At 35.4% G+C, this 22,077-nt stretch overlaps 1 protein-coding gene across 1 annotated transcript; it reads left to right on the plus strand.

Annotated features, from left to right (window-relative positions):
- Positions 1-1,101: 1,101 nt before the first annotated feature.
- Positions 1,102-21,282, plus strand: LOC101248299 (PHD finger protein ALFIN-LIKE 4). Its single transcript, XM_004239561.5, has 5 exons — positions 1,102-1,411; positions 1,652-1,684; positions 3,468-3,696; positions 4,097-4,235; positions 20,729-21,282. Exons 1-5 carry the CDS (start codon positions 1,315-1,317, stop codon positions 20,969-20,971), a joined length of 741 nt encoding a protein of 246 aa, XP_004239609.1. The 5' UTR covers positions 1,102-1,314; the 3' UTR covers positions 20,972-21,282.
- Positions 21,283-22,077: the final 795 nt, after the last annotated feature.

Here is a 22,077-nt window from a genome sequence, read left to right on the forward strand (position 1 = left end):
GGACATTCTACACTCCCTTGATGGTGAATGAGACTCCTTTCTTAGGGGCTGAGCTCACACGTCTAAGTATTGAGCCACGCCCCCAATAGACGGGGCGTAGAATGGAGTACGATCCGTCGTTTGCTTGGGCATGGATTGACACTGCCAAGGCAGTGTTTGGGTCCTCCTCAAGGACCCCTTGGGTGGTCCTTGGGGAGTCGTGCCCAGGCATTTCCTAGTTACGATCATAACCATTTTAAGGACCTTCCCTATCAATTTGAGCATCAAACAACATGTAAAACATACCAAGGCACACTAGAACACACTAGAACGTCTCAAGGCTAACTATCTAACTTCTCGAACATTCTTGGACGTTTGTCCTTCAAATCATTTCAAATCAAGTATTCATACTGTTAAACACTTAATTAGCATATTAATAACCTTTTTAGGCACATGTGAGGCTCTAGACACCCTAGTTCATTTTGAGAGACCTTACATATAATTTATATTTTATCGATTTGGCTGTTATTGGTTCCAGTTTGATTTGATTCGGTTATACGTTTATTCACCATGCTATTAAACAGTTAATTAGCATATTAATAACCTTTTTAGGCACATGTGAGGCTCTAGACACCATAGTTCATTTTGAGAGACCTTACATATAATTTATATATTTATCGATTTGGCTGTTATTGGTTCTAGTTTGATTTGATTCAGTTATACGTTTATTCACCATACACTAAAATAAAGGCAATGATTCATTCAAAACGGAAAAAAGTGACAATAATATATCAAAACGAAAAATTGTTAGAATGACTACATTATAGAATTTTCAATTACTAAATGTACAGTGAATAAAGTTTCAAAATTCACCATTTTTGCCTAGAAGGAATAAATAATGACATTTCTAGTCCCACATAGGATAATAAAATTTGATGAAAATGTATGTAAGATCTTTAAAATTGTTTGTAAAAACAATATATTAGGTATGCATAATAATAAAATATATGTATATAATTTTGTCGGTTCTACTCGATTATTTCTTAATTTTTTCGGACAAAATCCAACCCAAATTAAACACTATTGATCTTTAAAAAATCTAAAATCAACCAAATAATATTTGATTATTTAATCGGTTTTATTCAAATTTTCTATTTGAATAGATTTTTATCGGAATTGTGAGCAACAATTGTGTTGAAGTGCATTACATTTACGACGGTACCCCTGTCATTCCAATTAGCACCTTTTTATATTCTTTTCGTATCCAAAAAAGTCGTTGAAAACACTGAAGTTGAAGCAGGGGAAAAGCAGTCGTTGTGTGCACAGAAATCGGCCATGGAAGGAGGCGCACAGTATAATCCTCGCACTGTGGAGGAAGTTTTGAAGGATTTGAAAGGCCGTCGTGCCGGTTTGATCAAAGCCCTTACCACTGGTATACTTTCACTTTTTTTTTCCTTTCTCTCTCTCGCACACACACCAGCATTCCCTTATCTACCAACTGCATGTTTATCCTATTTTTTTCATGACACACAAAACTCTTCTTTTTCTGTGTTCAGAGTTCAATTTGTTCTTTCGCTTTTAGAGTTTTCCATTTCAATTTTTTGAGTTTTGTTAGTGTTGTATTATGTACGCTGTAATACTTTAGAGGTTTAATTTGGCCATTTTCTTGCAGATGTGGAGGAATTTTATCAACAGTGTGACCCTGGTGAGTTAGGGATCTTTACGTTTTAGCCTGTTTAAAATAGAATTTGCATTTCCTGATTATTTATTTGGTACTGTTTTTGCTCAGAAACGGATCCAATATTTTAGTTGATGCATGGGGCTCCTTTGTGATGATGGGTGCAGGCTTATAATTACTAAATATATTCTCTTTGAAAATAAGAAATTAATTTGCTAATTTTCTGCTTCCAAATCTCACTGCATTATTGTTGTTTTAACCTCCGCTTTTTTTCGTTTTGTGGGCTTGTTTATGTAGTTGCTCTTATGTTTTCTTGAATTCTGAATTGAAGTGTGATGATATGGAATTATGTGCAGTTGATTTAATAGATGGGTTCTAAATGTAGACACATTGTACTGATTAGTTATTTGAAGGGGAGCTTTGGAGCAATAGTAAAGTCGTTTCCAATAGGTCACGGGTTCGATCCGTGGAACTAGCCACTAATGATTGCATTAGGGTAGATTGTCTACATCGCACCCTAGGGGATACGACTCATACCCGGACCCTTTAATGCGGAATGCTTTGTGCACTGGATTTCTCTTTTCTTTTTGCAATGATTTTGCTCAGTTAAACCTGTTTATTGATGTCCCAAGGGATAAGCCTGATGCCCATTTAGATTTTTGATCTTTCCTGCTCTGTCAGTAACTATTTGAAAAAAAAACATTTTTCTTTGAGTCGAAGGATGTTATCTGCAGCCGGAAATCTGGAAGAGGGGATGGGGAAGGAGGTCTAATGAAATTATGGTCCTTTTTAAGTGGCTATATAGGTCATAGCTCATTTTTCCAAGCTGTTCGTCTTAACTATATTTCCAAACACATCTTTTTGAAGGATGATAATTTATTATTCAGGTCATTATTGTAGAAGAACCATCTGTTCACATTTTAATTCAACTCCTTTACTGTTTTTTGAGACTTTGAAAGGGATGTTCAAGAGCCTCACAACACCCCAACCCCACTCATTTGTTTTCTTAGAATGGTGACCTTCTCTAACCTTAGGTTGAGTGTAATGTGAACCAGTTGACAGTTACTAGTATGATGAGGAAAAACCGTAATAAAACAAGACACAAAGATTAACAGTGGAAGGTATATTTGAACACGCAAGTGCAAAAAAAAAATTCCTGCAAAATTTGCCCGTCCACTAGACTTTATACTTATACATTGCTTGAGCTTGTCTGAAGATGTGTCAATTGTTTCCTTGCTGCGATCACTCAATTGTTGTCACAAACTTGACTCCAGCTTCCAATGTTTGGGTGTTTTAAGTTGCAATATCTTGGAAGGATAATTCTTCAACTTTCTTATATTGGGCTAGTTTATGGCTTTAAATGTTGATTTGTCCATGAATTTAGGGCTAAAATCTGTCTAATATCTTTGGCTTGACTGCTATGTTTTGTGCTCTATTTATCATCTTAATGGCGTAAGCAACATGGAACTGTTTGTTTTATATTTCCCATGACAGTTTATGATTTTGGAAAATCTTATAGTTTTTCATAATCCTGACTTATGAATTCGATGAAAAGAACGCAACGTTGTTTCTCAGACAGAGCCTGGAATATCTTTTAGCCTAATTAGACTTCTGATCCTGGAATATCTACCTTAGACAAGTAAAACAGATGTTCAAATACTTTTATGTTTTCTTTTAAAAGGATTTTTATGGTTTATTTAACATTTTATTTTCTTGCTCAACTTTCGGAAGAATAGATCAGGTCATCTGAAACTTCTTGGTGACATCTCAATCATTTGCTCTCTCTTTCTCGCTTATTAAAACCTTGCAGAAAAGGAAAATCTTTGCCTCTATGGATTTCCAAGCGAGCAATGGGAAGTCAATTTGCCAGCTGAGGAGGTGCCTCCTGAGCTTCCAGAGCCAGCACTAGGTATAAACTTTGCCAGAGATGGGATGCAGGAAAAGGACTGGTTGGCCCTAGTTGCTGTTCACAGTGATGCATGGTTGCTCTCTGTTGCCTTTTATTTTGGTGCCAGATTTGGTTTTGACAAAGCTGATAGGTACCATACACTTTGTTTTTTCTTAATAGATTTCACAGAAAGAGTTGCATTGCCTTTTGCCTTCCTTTTCTGTGTACTCAATCTTCCTTTGATGAATACCTTATCAAAATAAATAAATAAATAATCTTCGTTTGATGAATTTGTTATTGCAGTTCATCTTTTATATTTATTAATTGTGGACATATAGCCTACCAGGAGCTGGTTATTCTGTTAAATAGCTAAGCAGTGTAAGTTGTAACTCTGTAAAGCCCTTGAATGTGAATGGTAACAGGACTCAGGAGATGCATGTGCATGTGCATGTTCTGTTCATGACAGAAAACAGTTACTTACTTTAGTTTACAGTTTACTAAATTGAAAAGCTTCATGTTTTACCTAAACATTTTTGGCCTCTATGATTCAGGAAACGCCTGTTCAATATGATAAATGAGCTGCCAACAATTTATGAAATTGTCACTGGAGCTGCCAAGAAGCAAGTAAAAGATCGATCATCATCAGTCTCTAATCATAGCAGCAACAAATCCAAGTCAAACTCTAAATTGGTACGACACTATCACTCTGAAACCCTTTACCCAAATAAAATTTCTTTGATATATATTGCTTTGCAGTATTCACTTAAAAGATAGATAGGCAAGCGGTAGTTTCTCACAAAATCCTTGGACTCTCGGACCATAGGGCACTAAATATTAACCTTGAAATTTAAGATTGTAGTATAAAAATAGATATCCCCAAAAAGAAAAAAGGAAGGGGGTTGTGGCCTGAAAGTATTGGTCCAGTTATCAGCTATGGGAGTTGGGATTTGACCCATAGATATTAGATCTATCTTTTACTTGCTATTGTTTGTTTATATGTTTGTGAATTATTTACTTCAGCTGAGGTAATTGGGGACTTGTATTGTGTACGATGGCTCAAATGCGTTGTAATTAGTCCGAAGAGAACAATTATAGTGTCTAGCACAATTTGTTGTATTAGATAGATAATATGGATGACTCAAGCATTTATGCATTTTTCTCCTATAGTTGATATTGGTGAAATGGGGCCGAATCGAGTGGAACTGATATAGAGGATATAATATATGGCTCACCCCAACTAGTTTGAGAGTAAGGGTTAGATGACAGTGGCAGAACAACTCGGTAAAATATGGTGCAGTGGAACCCATGCTCGACTAGATCTGTAGAATACGTATACATATTTTGGTTAGAAATGGCTACATGTTATAAGATGCACCGATGTATACAACAAATAACATTTGTGGTCTTTATTTTAGATGATATTGTTTCTATTTTATCTTTTCCCTTATTAAATATTATTCTCTTTTGTTTCATTTTCTATTATTCACGGGGTATGTTGTTGCTTCTTTTTCCTTTGTCTCTTTCTTTCTATTTTCCAATATGTGATTCCTTTTTCCTCTTTTCATCCTTTCTTTTCTCACAAGTTCATTTATCATCTTTCCTATGTCATAATCATTGAAATATGAATGACTTTTACGTAATTTGATAATTTTAGAAGTTCAAATATTTGACATATAAAAGTACTTTTTCTCGAAAAAGAAAATCAAATTTTCTTTGTCTTTTCTCTTCCGTCCAACTCCATTCTGATAGTGTTCAAATATTAATTAGTTTGTCATCTCTGAACTTGCAAGTATGATATCCAATTCCCAGATTTGTTCCTCTCCTATCGCTAGTAGAGGTGCACCCATCTTCAGCTTAGATCTGCTTTTGTTAGTTGATAGGTGAATTCAGGAAAAAGAACTAAATTTGTAAATTTTGTAATCAGTCAATTGATCCTAATGGGACAAAATCTAGAAAAAACCTATTGGAATAAAAGATATCAGCAAAAAAGTACCTCAATGGTCACAAGAATTAATCAGCAAGTTGGAACAAAAATCAAGTGAATATCACGAGGGCATACCACTTAAAGTCATAGAAAGCCATTTTTTTAGTGATTTTTAGTAGTCAACATGCATAATAATGATCATAAGGATCGTGATGAAGTTATTATTAATTAGGTCTCTGCCTGTTATCATATGTTACATGGATATGAGTGCATATATTAGATGTGGGTGTGAATCTAGAATATGAATTTTTTCATAACCTTTATCTTAGATTTTGGAGGGTATGAATAGGAGTACAAGTACATTGTTGAGGTACGATAGTAAGTTGTTTTTTTTTTTTTTTGATAAACAGTAATTTTGTAGTATATCCAGAATAGTACTTAGGTAGTACTGAAACCATAATTACAAAATGGACTCTAGAATGCTTCTATCTCTGCCTATGATGAATCAAGTACATCAATAATAGACATAGAACCTAACTGGTTACACCAAGAGCAGTAAGATAAAGTTAAGCTTGATCTTCTGCACCTCCTTTTCTTCACCTTCATAGCATCTGGTTGCATTCTCGGTTGAGTTTCCACCCACACCTAGTTTTAGCTATTACTCCTACTTCATCCCAGCTTCTCAGAACTTCAGAAACCTTGCTTGGTATGATGACCCATGTTAGGCTTTTAAGGTTAAAATAATGCTCCATAACCTGCCTGTGAACATGCAAAAAGAAATAAGTGGCTGACTGGCTCGACAATCTCCTTACACAAAAAACACCTTGAAAATATGTGAATTCCCCTCTTCATTAGATTATCCAGTGTAAGCACAACTCCCCTTGCTAATAGCCATACAAAACAGGAGACTATATAGAATTTCGACTTTCCATAGCCAGTTGAGAATCTGGTAGTTGAACTGATTCAATTGATGATAAGCAACATTGACCTTGTATACCTCTTCAATATTACCTTTCCACCATAGAGTTTCCTCTCCAATTTGGAGACCTGATAACTAGTTCGAAGTGTTGAGAAAATCAGTAACTTTGTTGATTTCCCATTCATTCATCTGTCTTCTAAAACTGATATTCCATTCTTGGCTGACCACATCTCTGCCAGTGTTTTGAGAGGATGATTAGTTAGGTTGTACATATCTGGAAAGACCACTTTCAAAATGCCAACTTCATGCCATTTATTATCCCAGAAGCTAGTCTTATTCCCATTAGACACTTTTATCTTGGAGTGTGCTTGCATTTCACTTCACACGACTCAGATAGATTTCCATAGGTTACCCCATAAGGAGTGGTGACCTTCTTGGTCATCCAGTTATCTTTCTGCTCATATTTAGATTTGATAACTCTGCCCCACAACTGATTTTGATCTCTGGAGTACTTCCATAACCATTTCATCTTCATGTTGAGGACTTCACTGTGAACTTTCAGATTCTTAATCTTCATACCTCCAGTCTTTTTTCCACACATAACTGATCTCCACTTGACCGAATAGTACTTCTTTCTTTTAGAGTTACCATCCCATAAAATCTCTCTTGATGCTATCCAACCTAGTGATGATACCTGCAGGAATAGGGAACAAGGACATGTATGTTGGAAGGGCATCAAGAATTGAGTTTATGAGAGTAAGTTTGCCCATAAACAAATACTGACTTCCATCTTGCCAATTTCTTCACTTCTTTCTAAAACATTGTTCCATATATTTGTTGAATTTGAGTTGGTCCCTGGGGCATTTCCAGGTACACAATAGGAAGACCCCCAACTCTCCTCCCAATATAGCAGCAAGTATATCCAAACTAGTCACTTCGTTTATAAGATATAACATGCATTTCCTCCAATTGATGAGTAGTCCTAAGAGACCTTCAAAGAGGATCAGAATAACTCTAAGGTGTCTTAACTGGTCTGCAACACAAAAGATTAGAGTGTCATCAACATATTGCAATTGGGACACCTCAAGACTCTCAAGATTTGACCTAGCTACTTCAAATTACCTTAACCATCCATTTGTCATGGCTGTTTTAATCCTGCTGTTAAGTCCTTCCGTTGCAATAAAAAACAAGAAGGGGAACTAAGGATCTCCTTGCCTTAGACCTCTTTGAGCTTTGAAAAAACTTGTTGGTGCACCATTTATTAGGACAGAGAAACAGACTGTGGATATGCAAAACTTTATCCACTATAGCCATTTGTGTCCAAAAACTCTCTTTTCGAGAAGGTTGAGTAGGAAACTCCAATTTACGTGTCTTCACTGTAGGATCACTAATAATTTGTGGAGCATTTTCATCAATTAGAAGGGCCTAGTTTGGGTGATGCCAAGAAATATTGTCCAGGCCCTGAAGATATGGAGTAGCTTTGCCTACATTTCTTGTCATAAAGAACGATCGAAGATCATCCCCACCTATATCTGGTGGTCTATGTAGAAAGAGAGGAACCTCAGATGCTTATGGAACAAAAGTAACAACATCTAGAAGATGAAGATGAATTGTTCGGCTTTATTTCATTTTTGGTGTGAACAGGAGTATATGGAAGATTTAGAATTCAGTAATGAATGCTTTAGGCACCTTGTAATTTTTGCTACTTAGGATTGAAGATCAACCTGATACTCTCCTTATTTTGTATTTGGTAAACCTGTAACAAGTTGTGACAAGTTTGATTTTTTGGAATTTAATACAAGACTGTTACCTTCTCAAAATATATATATGCTTTTTCTATGTCCAATTTGCAAAGAATCCTAGGTTTCTTCTCTTTTTGAGAGAAGAGAAGAGCTAGACAATGTTGGGAATTTTTCTTCAGTATTTGCGGTATCTCTTTGATCATGCCTCAACGTGTGAAGGAATTATTGGAGAGTTGGCAGCACCAGAGAACACACAAAGCTTTGAAGCAAATCTGGAGAACTATACCTTTGTGCATATTCTGGACTATCTGGCTAGGAAGAAATAAAGCTTGTTTTGATGGGCAAAAAGATCATATTTCTAGAGTTAAAAACAATTGTTTACATAGTTTGTTTTGTTGGTGTAAAAGTAGTTTCGTTGATATAATCGATCAATATATAGAGTTCTTGGAACTGCTATGGAGATGTTGTAATTCACTGTATGGGTATTCCCAGCAGTTTTTTGTAACTTTTGGTTTTGGTACCTTCTTGGTACTTAGTCAATAAACCTTTACCTTTCAAAGGAAAAGGTTTCTTCTCTTTTTGCCTGGAGTCCACTACTTCATTAACCACAAGAACACTATCTATGATTTGTCTACCCTTGAAAAATGCCATCTGTTGTGTTCATCAACTAGTTTCAAAATCACCACTATCAACCTTTCTGTGAGTACTTTGGAAAGCAATTCATATACGTTGCCAATTAAGCTGATGGTCCTAAAATCTCCAAGTTATATGGCTCCTTTCTTCTTGGGAATGAGAACAATAAAAGAATTATCAAAACTTTTTTCTAAGAATTTACGCTTGTGAAAATTGTGGAATGCCTCCATAAGGCTTAAATTATGCAGGGCCCCTTCATGGTTTCTGTTTAATTCACTTAGACACTTTATCTTGGGCTTGTTCCAATTGAACACCTTCATTAGTTAAAAAAAATAAAACTATTGAACATTTTGTGACAATGAATTAAAATAGAGAGAGAGTGTCATACACTCGCAAATGATGTGACATAGTAACAAATAAAAAAAAGACATGTTGCATTTCGTAATTAATACCAAGTAATAAATAAATAGAAAGAAAAATAATAGAAAAACTATGTTTTTAACAAGAAGAAAAAAAAACCTACCTTCCCTCATTCTTCTTTGCCAGAGCACCCAACCTACCCCACATCCAGCCTTCCACTTTACTTCTTTACCGGAACACGCACAGAGACGCCGCGACTAAAACCACAGATAATCATCTTCATTCCACCTTTTTTTATTTCAACCGATCTTTTTTCCACCCATACACCTGCCCCTCTCGTTTATTTCGATATCCATCAATGTCATTTCTCTCAATCTCACATTCTTTTTCAATCATTGGTTCATATTTCTGTATTTTTTTTTCTATTTTGTGAGCTTTAAGATTTGAATATTTAACAATTTGAAAGAAAATAATTTTAGATTCGTATTAGTCTTGCCAGAAAAAATGGAGTTTCGCCTGAATTATTATTGACGAATTTGATTTTAGTTTTTGATAATATTGGTAATGGTGGAATGAAGCTAGAAAAAAAATTATGGAGTGTATGGGAAAGGGGTGTGGCGGGGGTCATCGAAAAGAAATTCGCCGGAATTTTTTTTAGATAATATGACATAGAAAAGTTTAATTGGGGATGACACTACTGCCAATAATTTAACTAGCAAATTTAGTTTTTCATTTAAACAGAAGATGAAAAAAAAAGTAGAAACAAAATGAAGTGCAAGAGATTCTTGAAATGGAATGAAGAAGATGACTGGTAAAGGGGTGGGGTTGTTTCTTTTTCTTTATTAATAGCTTTTTTTTAGTGTATGCCAGGTGTGAAAAAAAGTTACAAATTTATCTTAACAAAATTAAAAAATGAAATAGGAACCTATTCACGCGCTAAACAATAGTGAGGTACACTTATTTTGCCATGTAAGCACTTTGTGTTTAATAGATATATGTTTTGAACAACTTAAGTTTGCAAAGGTACAAGTCGTAGTTAAGGTGCCTAAGTGTACTATGCGGATAACTTTAAGGAGGGGCTGTCTATGACTCAAGTTGCCTCCAAAATGTCATGTTTCACTACTTACCAACAACTGCTAAAAAAGCCCATTGTATACCCATCTGGCCTAGGAGCCTTATCGATAGCACATATTTTCAGGCACATGGGTATTTCCTCTTCATCAAACCTCCTTTCTAAGTTCTTTTTCTCATAATTACTCAAAACTGGACTATCATGACACACGATGGTAGGCCTCCATTGAGAACTTTCAATGTATAAATTTTGATAGAACTCAATGATTCTTCAATTCTGACTGGACCTTCTGAGACTTCCCCTTGTATCATCAATTAATCAATATTATTGAATCTTTTATGGGCATTGGAAATCCTGTGGAAGAACCTAGTATTTTTGTCACCTTTTATCCGCCATAGAGCTCTAGACTTCTGTCTGCATGATATATCTCCCATATGCATTATGTTTCCTCATACAAAAAGTACTCTTCTTTTTCGTCAGCAAACTTCCACCTCCTTATGCTCTTCTTTTGATCAGTTGATGCTTCTCTTATAAAGAAACATATCCAATCCATCGCATTGCTGCTAACAATTGATCTTCTCATAATCCTTCGCTTCAAATCCACCCATTCATACCAAACAGATCCATCTGAACTCTATTTGTAATGTCAACTAATTTGAATCCCGAATTGAAATATATTTTGTTTCTCCCATATTTGTCGTATAGCAGGAATAGAAAAGGAAAGAAAGTAGACTATGGCAGAAGGAGATAGTTGTGAAAGAAGAAGAGAGATGGTAGTTCCTAGGCGACCTATCGGTAACATGGTTCTCTCTCTCCCCTAGGTTGGAGAGATAATTTTTGGGAAATGTGCTAGAGAGCATATATTTGACTTGTATAGTCTTAAAGTATTGCAATAAATACACATCAAATTGTATTATATGTATATGTATTGTAAGCACCCGTGTTTATTGGCCAAATTTGGTGTGTATCTGACATTCACAAGTCACACCAAAATCGTGTTTGAACGACATGAGTGGATAAGTGGTTTTAGATGATTCCTGTAACATAGTGTTATTGAATGTAGTTGGGGAAATCTACACAAGCTTTTTAAGATGTTAAAACATTGATTTTCTTTCTATTTGAAGCATGGAGGATTATTTGATTTGCTATGTCTAGTACCAACTGTGTTTAGGCAGTGTTATTTTGTTTAAGGCCATCATTTTGTGGCTTAAAGCAATGTTAAACAAGGGGTTATGCTTAGGGTGAAGCCATGCATTTCATAAAAGTGTGCGTCAAACAATGGTGAGATGATCCCAACTTGAAACAGTTGGTGCTTTGAATCTCATCATTGAAGAGTTGGAGTAATCTTGATATTATGGTGTATTTGGGTACTAGGATTACTTATTCCAATTGTAATTTGATCATTACAAAGACAACAACATACCGAATGTAATCCCACAAGTGGGATCTGGGGAAGGTTGGATCTTACGGGACCTTTGTGAGGTATAGAGGTTGTTTCTCATAGACCCCCGACTCAGTAGAAGAATTATCAAAAATAATTGCAAGAACAATATGAAAACAAAATAGCAATAGCAATACCAAAGCAGTTAAAAATAGTTGCAGCAAAAGAGGCAAAATAGGTGCAAACAATGACCCAACTGTGACAATAAATTGAAATAAAAGACATTACTCACATACTAGGCTAGCGTTTGGCTATAGATTTCTAAATATTCTTGGCAAGTATTATTTGGGTGAAAATTTTGGGTTAATTTCATTGTCGGGAAATATATTTCACTTTTTTTAAAAAATATGATTTATACCCATAAGTTTTAGAAACTACCAAAACTAACTATAAGTTTTTTAAAAAATATGATTTATACCCATAAGTTTTAGAAACTACCAAAACTAACTATAAGTTTTTATTACAAGTCAATTGGATCTTCATTGCAACAATAACAAATAATGTATATGACACTAGAGTAATGTGGTAGATTGGAGTGAGTGCAACAAGAATCATTCCTATACATTGTGAAGTGGACAAAGCACATGATTATGTTACCTGAGCCGATAGTTCGTCATTTTCATCATTTATATTCACTCAAGATTTTATCACTACTTTGGTGTTCACGTAAAAAAATATGTAATAGAACGCAACCAACTACTATAGAAGGTGTTTTTGTAAAAGAATAAAAGTTTGATGTAAAATTTCAATTTTCAAAAGATCTCAAATAGTGAGATTTGGCCCAAATATTTGAAAAAACTAGTATTAGGGAGTTTGGGATATTTGCCAAAAATATTAATCAAATAATGGTAAATTCTATAAACAAACACTATTTGTCAAAAAATTTCCCAAATATTATTTGGGAAATCTATGGCCAAACAGGCCCTAAATAGTAATTCTACAAATAAAGAAAAAAGTAGTAGAGAAGACTAAGCCGCTGACTCTCCTCCTTTAAGATGCTACGATAGAGACTAACCTTTAAGTGTTGTCCTCGACCTCCAAACCTTACTATCCGTGGTTTATGTCCTTAGACAGTTGGAGTTGAGCCATGTCTTGTTCAATCACCTCTCCCTAGTTCTTTTTTGGCGTACCTTTCCTAGCACCCATTATGACCAACTTCTCACACCTCCTAGTTGGTGCATTTACGACTTCTCTACACATGTCCGAACCATCTCAGCCTAGCTTCCATCATCTTGTCCTCCACGGAGGCAACTCGGCCCCAAATATCTTCATTCATAGTCATATCCCTCCTAGTATGCCAGACATCCATTTATGCATCCTAATCTCCGTTACCTTCATCTTTTGAACATGATCATTCTTAACTAGTAGCACTCTGCCCCTAACACCAATGTAGGTCTAACCACCGTCTTGTAGAACTTACTTTTACGCAGTGTTGTTAAAAGCGCGCTTCAAAGCGAGGCGACCCTTGTGCGCTTTTTAACTTGAGGCGAGGCGATTTGAAAAAAGCACTCGCTTCAGAGGAAGAAGCGAGAAGCGACGCTGAGGAAAAAGTGCAAAAAAGCGCGCTTTTTATAAAAAAAGCGACAATTAGGGTTTTTTTTTAAAAAAATAGGTTTTTTTTAAAAAAATCTGAAATATAACTTCTCTCTCCTCACAACTCTTCTTTCCCTTCTCTCCTCGCGACTCTTTTTCCCTTCTCTCCTCGCGACTTTCTTTCCCTTCTCTCTCCTGAAGCTCTCGACTGAGGCTGCTGGCTGCCGCCCTTCTTTTTCTCGTGAAGATCTCGACTGAGGCTGCTGGCTGCCTCCCTTCTTTCTCTCCTCAAGATCTCAACTGAGGCCTGCAGGTAATTTGTTCATCTCTTTTTTCTTCTTCTTCTCTTCTTTTCTTCATCTCTATTCTCTGCTGTCTGCTCTTTTCTTCTTAGTTCTTACTGACTGCTGCCTCTGTTTTTTTTTTCAATTCTTTTGTTTTTTTATTTTATTTTGTGATCAGTGTGTATGCTAGCAGCCTTTTTCTATTATTTTCTGAAACTTCCTTTTGTTTGTAGTATTTTGTGATTTAATTATGTTTTTGATTTTTTGCTTTATATGTTATGACTTGTGAGTATTTTTGCCTAAGTAATTTCTTTCAATCTAAGACTATATTACCTCTTTTTAGTTATTTAATATTTTTTTATTTTTATACTAAATGTCGCTTTTTTAAAAAAAAAGCGCGCGCTTCGCTTCACGCTTCTCGCTTCTGTGAAGCAAGCCCTTGTCGCTTTTTTCCGCTTCTCGCTTCCCAAAACACTGCTTTTACGCCTTGGTGTCATATTCTTATCACACAGAACTCTAGAAGCGAGCCTCTATTTTGCCTATCCGACTCCAATATGGTGCACTACGTCCTCGTCAATCTCTCATGTACCTTGGACCCAAGATACTTTTAATTCCCTCTCCTAAGAAAGCTTGTGTATCAATTCTTCGCCTCCGCTTTCGCCTCTTGTGTTATGTCACTAAACTTACACTCCAGGTACTCCGTCTTAGTCCCGCTTAATCCAAAACCTTTAGGTGTCATTTGGTAGGAAGTATTAGGAGAAATAATTCATGCATTATTTATGGTATTATTTAGTACTATATTTGGTAGAAATTTTGGACCTATGTATAACTAATTCATGGATTAGTTATACACCCTAGGTGGTACTATGTGATACATAACTAATACCTTACATTTGGTGGTATTAGTAATTTATATGAGTTAATACCATGGAATTAACTATGTAAAGGCAAAAATATCCCTCAAATCCTTTTTATCACTTTATTAATTTTCTTAATTTTATGTTTTGTATTTGTATTAGAAAATTTATTTAAATAAATCAGCTCACAAATTTTATTATTTAGTGAGAATTGTTTGTTTCTAAATTAATATAAATACAAATTAATACAATTTTTGAAATGTAAGTTGTTTAACATTTACTAATTAAAAAGACAAATGTATCACCACATGACATTTTATACATATATAATTGCATACATGTTAAAACTTCGCTAGGTCCAGATCATGAGCTCTCCTCTCTCTCGTCTTGACGAGCTTATACAAGTGTTCACATGCTGGCATTTTAGCTGCCGTAAGCGCTAACTTTGCTCCTTAGCCATCTTATATCTCTCCCTATTCTTGCTATAGTCCTCCTTGTCTATGCTTCCCACGACACCTTATACGCATCCTTCTTGTCCTCTTCTTTCTCTTGGACCTCTCCATTTTACCACCATTCTCCCTAAGACCACCTAACTTACTCCTCGAGACCCATCCCTAATGCAGCCGATTGTCCTAGTCCACATACTATTTGCAACCCTACTACTCTCCCAAGCCCTCATAGCCATCAACTTCTTCCTCAACTCTCGCACATTAGGAATGGTCAAGCCTTCCCATTTAAACCTTGGTTGGCCATAAACAATCGTCTTATTCCTCTTCATCTTGAATGTAAATCCATAACCTTGAGCTTATACGGAATAGTTAGGTTCTCACTCCGAATAACCTTGCACTCCTTGCATAAACCTTTACCACTCCCAGTGTTGTGAATGGCGAGCCATTCGCCAAAGGCGATATGGCGAGGCAAGCTCAAATAGGCGACCCAAGGCAACCTGATGGCGACGTAAATGGCGTCGCCATTTCGATTTTTTTTTAAAAAAAAAGATTTAACTTAATAATATTGTCAAAATTAGTTTTTTTTTTCTATTTTCAAACTTTCATCAGCAAAAGTCGCGTTTTCTCTTCACCACGACTCCACCTTCAGTCGCTACTCCTCTTAATCTCTTCCTCTCGAGTTGCTGGTCCTCTTCGTCTCTTTCTCTCGAGTTGTTGCGCTTCTTCGTCTCTTCCTCTCGAGTTGCTGCTCCTCTTCGTCTCTTCCTCTTGAATTGTCGCCAGCCGCCAGGACCCAGGTTTACCTCTTTTTTTTCTTCTTCTTTTCAGTTTCTCTACTTCCCTTGAGTTCTCTACTTCTGTTCAACTTCAGGATCAGTACGCATTTTGTGAAGATTGATGGTTGGTCAGTAACTCTGTATTGTTGAGAGGTTAAACTTGTCTTGAGTTTGGAAGTATTATTCAATTCAATAATCTATTAATTAGTATTTATATATGCAATTCAATAATATATTAATTGATATTTATATATGCAATATAATATTTTTAATTTTTGGTATTAATTGGTGCCTTAATTCATAAAGGCAAGATCCTAGCCGCTCGCCTCGCCGCGTGGCCAGGCAGGCCCTTGTCGCCTTTTGTCACCTCTCGCCGTCCAAAACACTGACCACTCCTCCTAGGACCATCTCCAATTTATATCTATTTTATGCTCTATTCTCCTTATTTGGAGAATACAATAGAGATTGAGTTCTCCAAGCATTCTCTATTTCACTCCCTATTCTTCAATTATAGAGAGGTGAATAGGAGTTCTTCAAATTTAAAGAACTACTATTCACCTCTCTATTTTACTTTTTGATTATTTAAATATTATTTCTATTATATTACTTATTAAGTGTTTATTTGTTATTATTTTCTAAATGTAAAACATCTAAAAATATATTACTAACAAGCTACTACTTCCACCATAATTAATAATTTTTTATTTTTTTAAAAAAAATTTGTCACTTTAACTATGTAATGTAAAGTTATTTTAATATTATTTATATCATATAAGACTATTAATTAGGTCTCTAATATTTGTAATTATTTTCTAAGTAATATAACATCTAAGACATATTATTGATAAGTATACTACTTCCTTCCCGAATTAACAATTTTTCTAATTTAATTTTGTAAATTCTTTTTTTATTTTTTAAATATGTAATTTAAATTATAAATATTTTTCATTATGAAGTATTTATATGATAATTCAAACAATCTACTTTTATGTTATAGTGGTAAATTATTAAACTATACTTTTTAATGAACGTGAAGATATTGATGCAATAGTTCAAAACGGAATAGGAGAAGTAAGTAGTACACAAAATTGTTGGATACAAGATGAAATTGTTAATTTAAACAATTTTTAGCTACACCTGAAAAATATGGACAAAAATTGCTCATTTTGAACTCCGTAATACATTAATAGAACATTTATGAGAGTAATAATAGTCTTGAAAGTTGAGTTTTTTTTCTTGAAACTAAGAAAGTTGAGTATTTAAGTGAAATATAAAATAAATTTTACGACGATACAATATTTATGATGTAATTATATTTCATCAATGATTTTACTTATATTTGAATTGTTCGTTGATATATATATATTATATATAATATTTATTGCAATGTGTTATTTAGAAATTTAGATTAAAATATATTTATACTAAATGAAGAATTTGAAAAAAATAAAATTTTGTATTACATAAAGATTATAGTGATTATTTGCAAAAAGAAGAAATGCTTTATATTATAAAATAAGAAAATAAAAATGAAATAGAAACAATAATAAAATATTGAGAAGAAAGAAAAAGATTCTTTTTTAGAGAGTGTAATAGAGAATTGGGTTGGAGTTGATTGTCTGAAAAAAATAGAAAACTCTATATTTGGAGAGTAAAATAGAGGACGGGGTTGGAGATGCCCTAAAGAGTAGGTAATTTATATGAGTCTTAGTCACCCCACTATAGTAGGTAACCAAGTGCTCCACTCTCTTTTGGAAACTCAAGTTTGCAATGACCAAGTCAAAAGCTTTCATGAAATCCAAAATGCAACCACCCCTCCCCCGTTCCCCTCTCCAATGCTAAAGTACCATGAACATCTTCGTACTATCTTAAAGTGCTCCCTATGTGTCCATTGAAATAAGCTCCCACAAAAATCTCCTCGCTGTGTGGGTTACCTCTCACCACCTAATCCATCTCTTCTTAGAAACGCTTTGTTATCACTCCTCAGTTATCCAATATTTACTGCAGTAATTTCTCTTTAGTAGCAATTATTTTCATTCCACTTAAGTTAGAAAGTCATGTCCTAGTTTCTAGGGGTAGTTATTTTGTTAATGTTGTATTTAAACTATCTGTTGTCTGAGAAAATATGAGCAGAAAGTTATTCAAGTCATTGAGTACTTCAAACTCAAGAGATCGCAGGTTCTCTCTTAATGAATCAACACCATAGGTCGTTGGAAGAAAACATATTTAAAATTACAGCGCCCCATCACCAGATCCATATCAGGGGACCTTAACAACATGATATCATTCAACATAAATTGGCACAATTGGTGAACTTATTTCAAGAAGAAGGTGCAGCCAATATAGCGAGACAGGAAGCAATAAATGCTTGCTTAGATGCACTCACAAAGGATCTAGCGAATTCGAAGGTTGATATTGAATCAACTGAGATGCAGGAGGAAGTTCCTTCATTTGGTATACAAAGTTGGATTTTCCACGGTTTACTGGCCAAGGGAACATCACTTTTTTAGACACCAAAAAACTCCAGATGAAGTAAAAGTTAGTCTTGCTTCTTTTCATTTAGAGGGCAATGCACAACGTTGGTTTCTTCAACTAGAGACAGATCTGCTTGAACTGTCTTGGAATGAGTTCAAACGTTATTGTAACCTTCGTTTTGGGCCACCAACCAGAAGTTAGAAGTTAGTAGAATTGGCTAAGTTGCGCCAGATTGGGTCCGTGAAGATTAATTTTGCAGGCTGGTACACTCACACAGTCACAAAAAATTGAACTTTATATCAGTGGTCTTGCTGATTATATAGCAATTGAGGTTGAGTTGCATAATCCTCCAGATTTGGCTACAACGATGAGTCTATCGCGGCTTCATGAACGCAAGGAACAATTTGTTTGTTTGCAATCGTTAGATGTTTGCATATCCAAGACAACAAATTTCTCACCTCGACAACATGCCAGATTTGTGAAGAAACTAACCGGACTAGAAATGGAGGAAAGCGACTTAAGGGACGTTGTTTCAATTATGATGAACTATTCACCTGAGGTCATCAACGCAAGAAATTATTTTTGATTGACTTTATAGACGATGAGGAAGAGTTTACTGGAAAGGGGAAATACTAATTTCCACATTTAGCGCTTGAGGACAAGCGCGATTTGAAGGAGGAGAGTAATGTTATCACTCCTTATTTATCCAATAGTTATTGCAGTAATTTCTCTTTAGAAGCAGTTATATGTAATAGTGCAGTTATTTTCATTCCTGCTAAGTAAGAAAGTCATGTCCTAGTTTCTAGGGATAGTTACTTTATAAGTGTTGTATTTAAATTATCTGTTGTCTGACAAAATATAAGCAGAAAATTATTCAAGTCTGAATACTTCAAACTCAAGAGATTGCAGTTTCTCTCTTAACAAACCAGCACCATAGGTCGTAGGAAGAAAACATCAGATTTAATATTACACAGCGCCCCATAAGCAGATTCATATCAGGGGACCTTAACACGCTTCTTAACATCCTCGTTCAAATCCACTTCACTATGTTATAGTCGCCCCACCCACAACTAGCTTAATAGTAATTATTTCTATCGTTCACTTTCCTAACCACAACCATGCTCCTGAGATCTACTGAAATGTTAACACCATTCATATCCTTTGAAACCTCTTGCGTACCACAACTTAGAACCGTCTACATCCCTCGCCTTGGTTCTCACCCATCTAGTTTCTGAACACAAGCTATGTTGATTTTCGTGTTCCTGAGAATTTTCACTAACTCTATCGAATTTTCCGTTAAAGTACCTATGTTTCAGGATCCAACTCTCAACCTAGGAGCTCCCTTGGTACCCTTTCCACCTCACACCCCCAACCCCAACCCCAACCCCAACCAAGTACAGGTCTACCATCAACTCCAGAAGACACTAACATCGGTTATACACGAGGACAAGAATTGAAACTAGAATGCAAGAACCAAATGCTATCTAGTACTAAATTGAAGTGCCCTTTCCACCTCACACCCCCAACCCCAACCAAGTACAGGTCTACCATCAACTCCAGAAGCCACTAACATCGGTTATACACGAGGACAAGAATTGAAACTAGAATGCAAGAACCAAATGCTATCTAGTACTAAATTGAAGTGCTACAGCAGAATACTAAATCAAAGTAATACACTGCAATGTAGGTAATCATGCAGTAAAACTGTGTTGGTCCAGGAGAACAAGAACTTTAAAGAAGCAAAGAACTGAAACTAAGGGCTAGAATCAACAATACAGCAGGAAATGAAATCAAATAATATAACAAAATAAAGCAACTAAGGTGGTTCACAAGCTATTCAATAAATGAGGCAGTAAGCAATGACAATTGTGTTAAATATAAATATAGTTGAGAGTCGAGACGGAACCTGTTTTGCGCTTGAAGGACACAGGAAACCTGGTTTTGGCAATCGCCAGAGTTTGCTGCTGGTGTTATCTGAAGGTTGCCGGTGATCTGTCCCCGACAGATCTGTTCCTTTATGGATAAATCTGGACGTAGGTGGAGGAGGATGGCCGTAAGATGGACGGAAGAAGCTGACCAGGGGTTCTTGTGGGAGTCAGTTAGGCTTAAGTTTCTATGTTGCTGTGTAAGTTGCAACTTGTGGGAGTGAGTTGGGCTTCTGGTTTTGGTGATGTGGTAGGAATAAGTAAATGATGAAGTGGGTGCACCGTGTGGGGTGTATGCTTATGCCCGTAATTTAAAGAGGGGGCACCTTGTTTAGATGCAAGACGGAAGTATTCAATATTTAAGCTACTTTAATACTTTCAGTTGGTTTGAATGTTGTGTTTTCACAATTATACTTCGTAGTATTCTTTTTAAATTTTAATTGAACTCTGATTTTCATTTTGCTGAATTTGGTCTTCACTAATTTTCGGGTCAAAGTGCCTTATAAATTGAAGTTCTACTTATTTCAAGTTTGCTTTTATTCTGTAAGTTTTACTATTTCCTTAGCTTTAGTCCTCATGTTGTGTTCCCATCACTTTATCTATGATTTGTTCACCACATGCACCAGGTTTTGTTTGTTTTATTGGATACTAGACTGTCTCTTGCCATACATTTTGCCAGATTATCATAGATAAATAAACCTTTAATGGCAGTTTCATGGTTTGAGTAGAGATCTTTATGCATGCATTGAACTTACAAGTAGGTGTATTGACATAGTTTCGCGTTGAAATCCAGGGTAAATACGCAAAGGTTGAAGTAAAAGATGAGGAAGATGGATTAGATGAAGAGGAGGAAGAGCATGGTGATACCCTCTGCGGGGCATGTGGCGAGAACTATGCTTCAGATGAATTCTGGATTTGTTGCGACTTATGTGAGAGGTGGTTCCATGGGAATTGTGTGAAGATCACACCTGCGAAGGCTGAGCATATAAAGCAGTACAAATGTCCATCATGCAGCAACAAGAGGCCACGCCCTTGACATCCTGTTGAATTCCACCGTTATATTTGTCTCATGTAGGACTCAGCATACTGTCACATTACGTACATCAACATATGGCATGTTCATCCAAATCTGGTTGTTGCTCTTTGTTTTTTGGATAATGTACTAGATAAAATTGCTAGGGTACTCCTCCATTTGACTCTAATTGGAGGAGGTAGGGATATTCTTGTAGCTAGGAAAGAATCTTTCTGTGATTAATGCTAACTTGTGTAAAATTTAGCTGTTGAACCCTGATGTTTGATTTTGAAAAATTGTGTTAATCTTGCTGGTATGAATCGATTGTGTGGTTACAGCTTGTGATGTAGTTGACTAGCATAGAATAATAGGTAACGTAAAATAAAGATGAGGAGGATGAGTTTGAGCGTGAGATGCGAAAGGTGCTAGTATTGGTTCCTTAGCATCATATATATCTTTCTTTTATCTCTATCAACTACTTAATTATATTAAATGTATCGTCCATTTAAAATTGTTGTGTAATATTATAATCTACCTTGAGTTGTTCAGAAGAACCTCTCTTGTTGGTATAGAGTCATTTACATACCATCTAAACAGGAGCTATGGACCCCATAAGAATATGATAAAGCAAAAGGAGAGAGGTCTCTCTCCTATAACAATCTGTTTACTTTGAAAACTACTTATCACAGGATATCTGTCTCAACAAAACTAACATACCAATAGATTTGAATAAAGATTTACAGTTAGTCGGTCCCTTATTTTGATTATAAAGTATGTGATAACTTAGAAAAGACAAGCTCAGTCGGTTGTTGTCTCAAATTTTTAAAAATACAATTTTAACATAGAAATGGTTTTATTATTTCACTAAACAATTTTGAACATATATTATTATATTATTTTTCGATCAAAACCAGGTTTTATAAAACAAGTGTATTCAGACACTAATCGTTGCACGACACGTGTTAATTTAATTTAAAATATTTATTTATTCATTTTTAGTTTTTTCCTTATTTCTCTCTCTTTCTTATTTTTTTGATTTATTTTAATTTTAATTTTAAATTTCACTTCATATTCCACCTCCCACTTCATTCCGCTATTTTCTTTCTTTTTTCTTCACCTCCCCACTCTCA

Source organism: Solanum lycopersicum, chromosome 5 (assembly GCF_036512215.1).
Source record: "Solanum lycopersicum chromosome 5, SLM_r2.1".
Classification (NCBI taxonomy): domain Eukaryota; kingdom Viridiplantae; phylum Streptophyta; class Magnoliopsida; order Solanales; family Solanaceae; genus Solanum; species Solanum lycopersicum.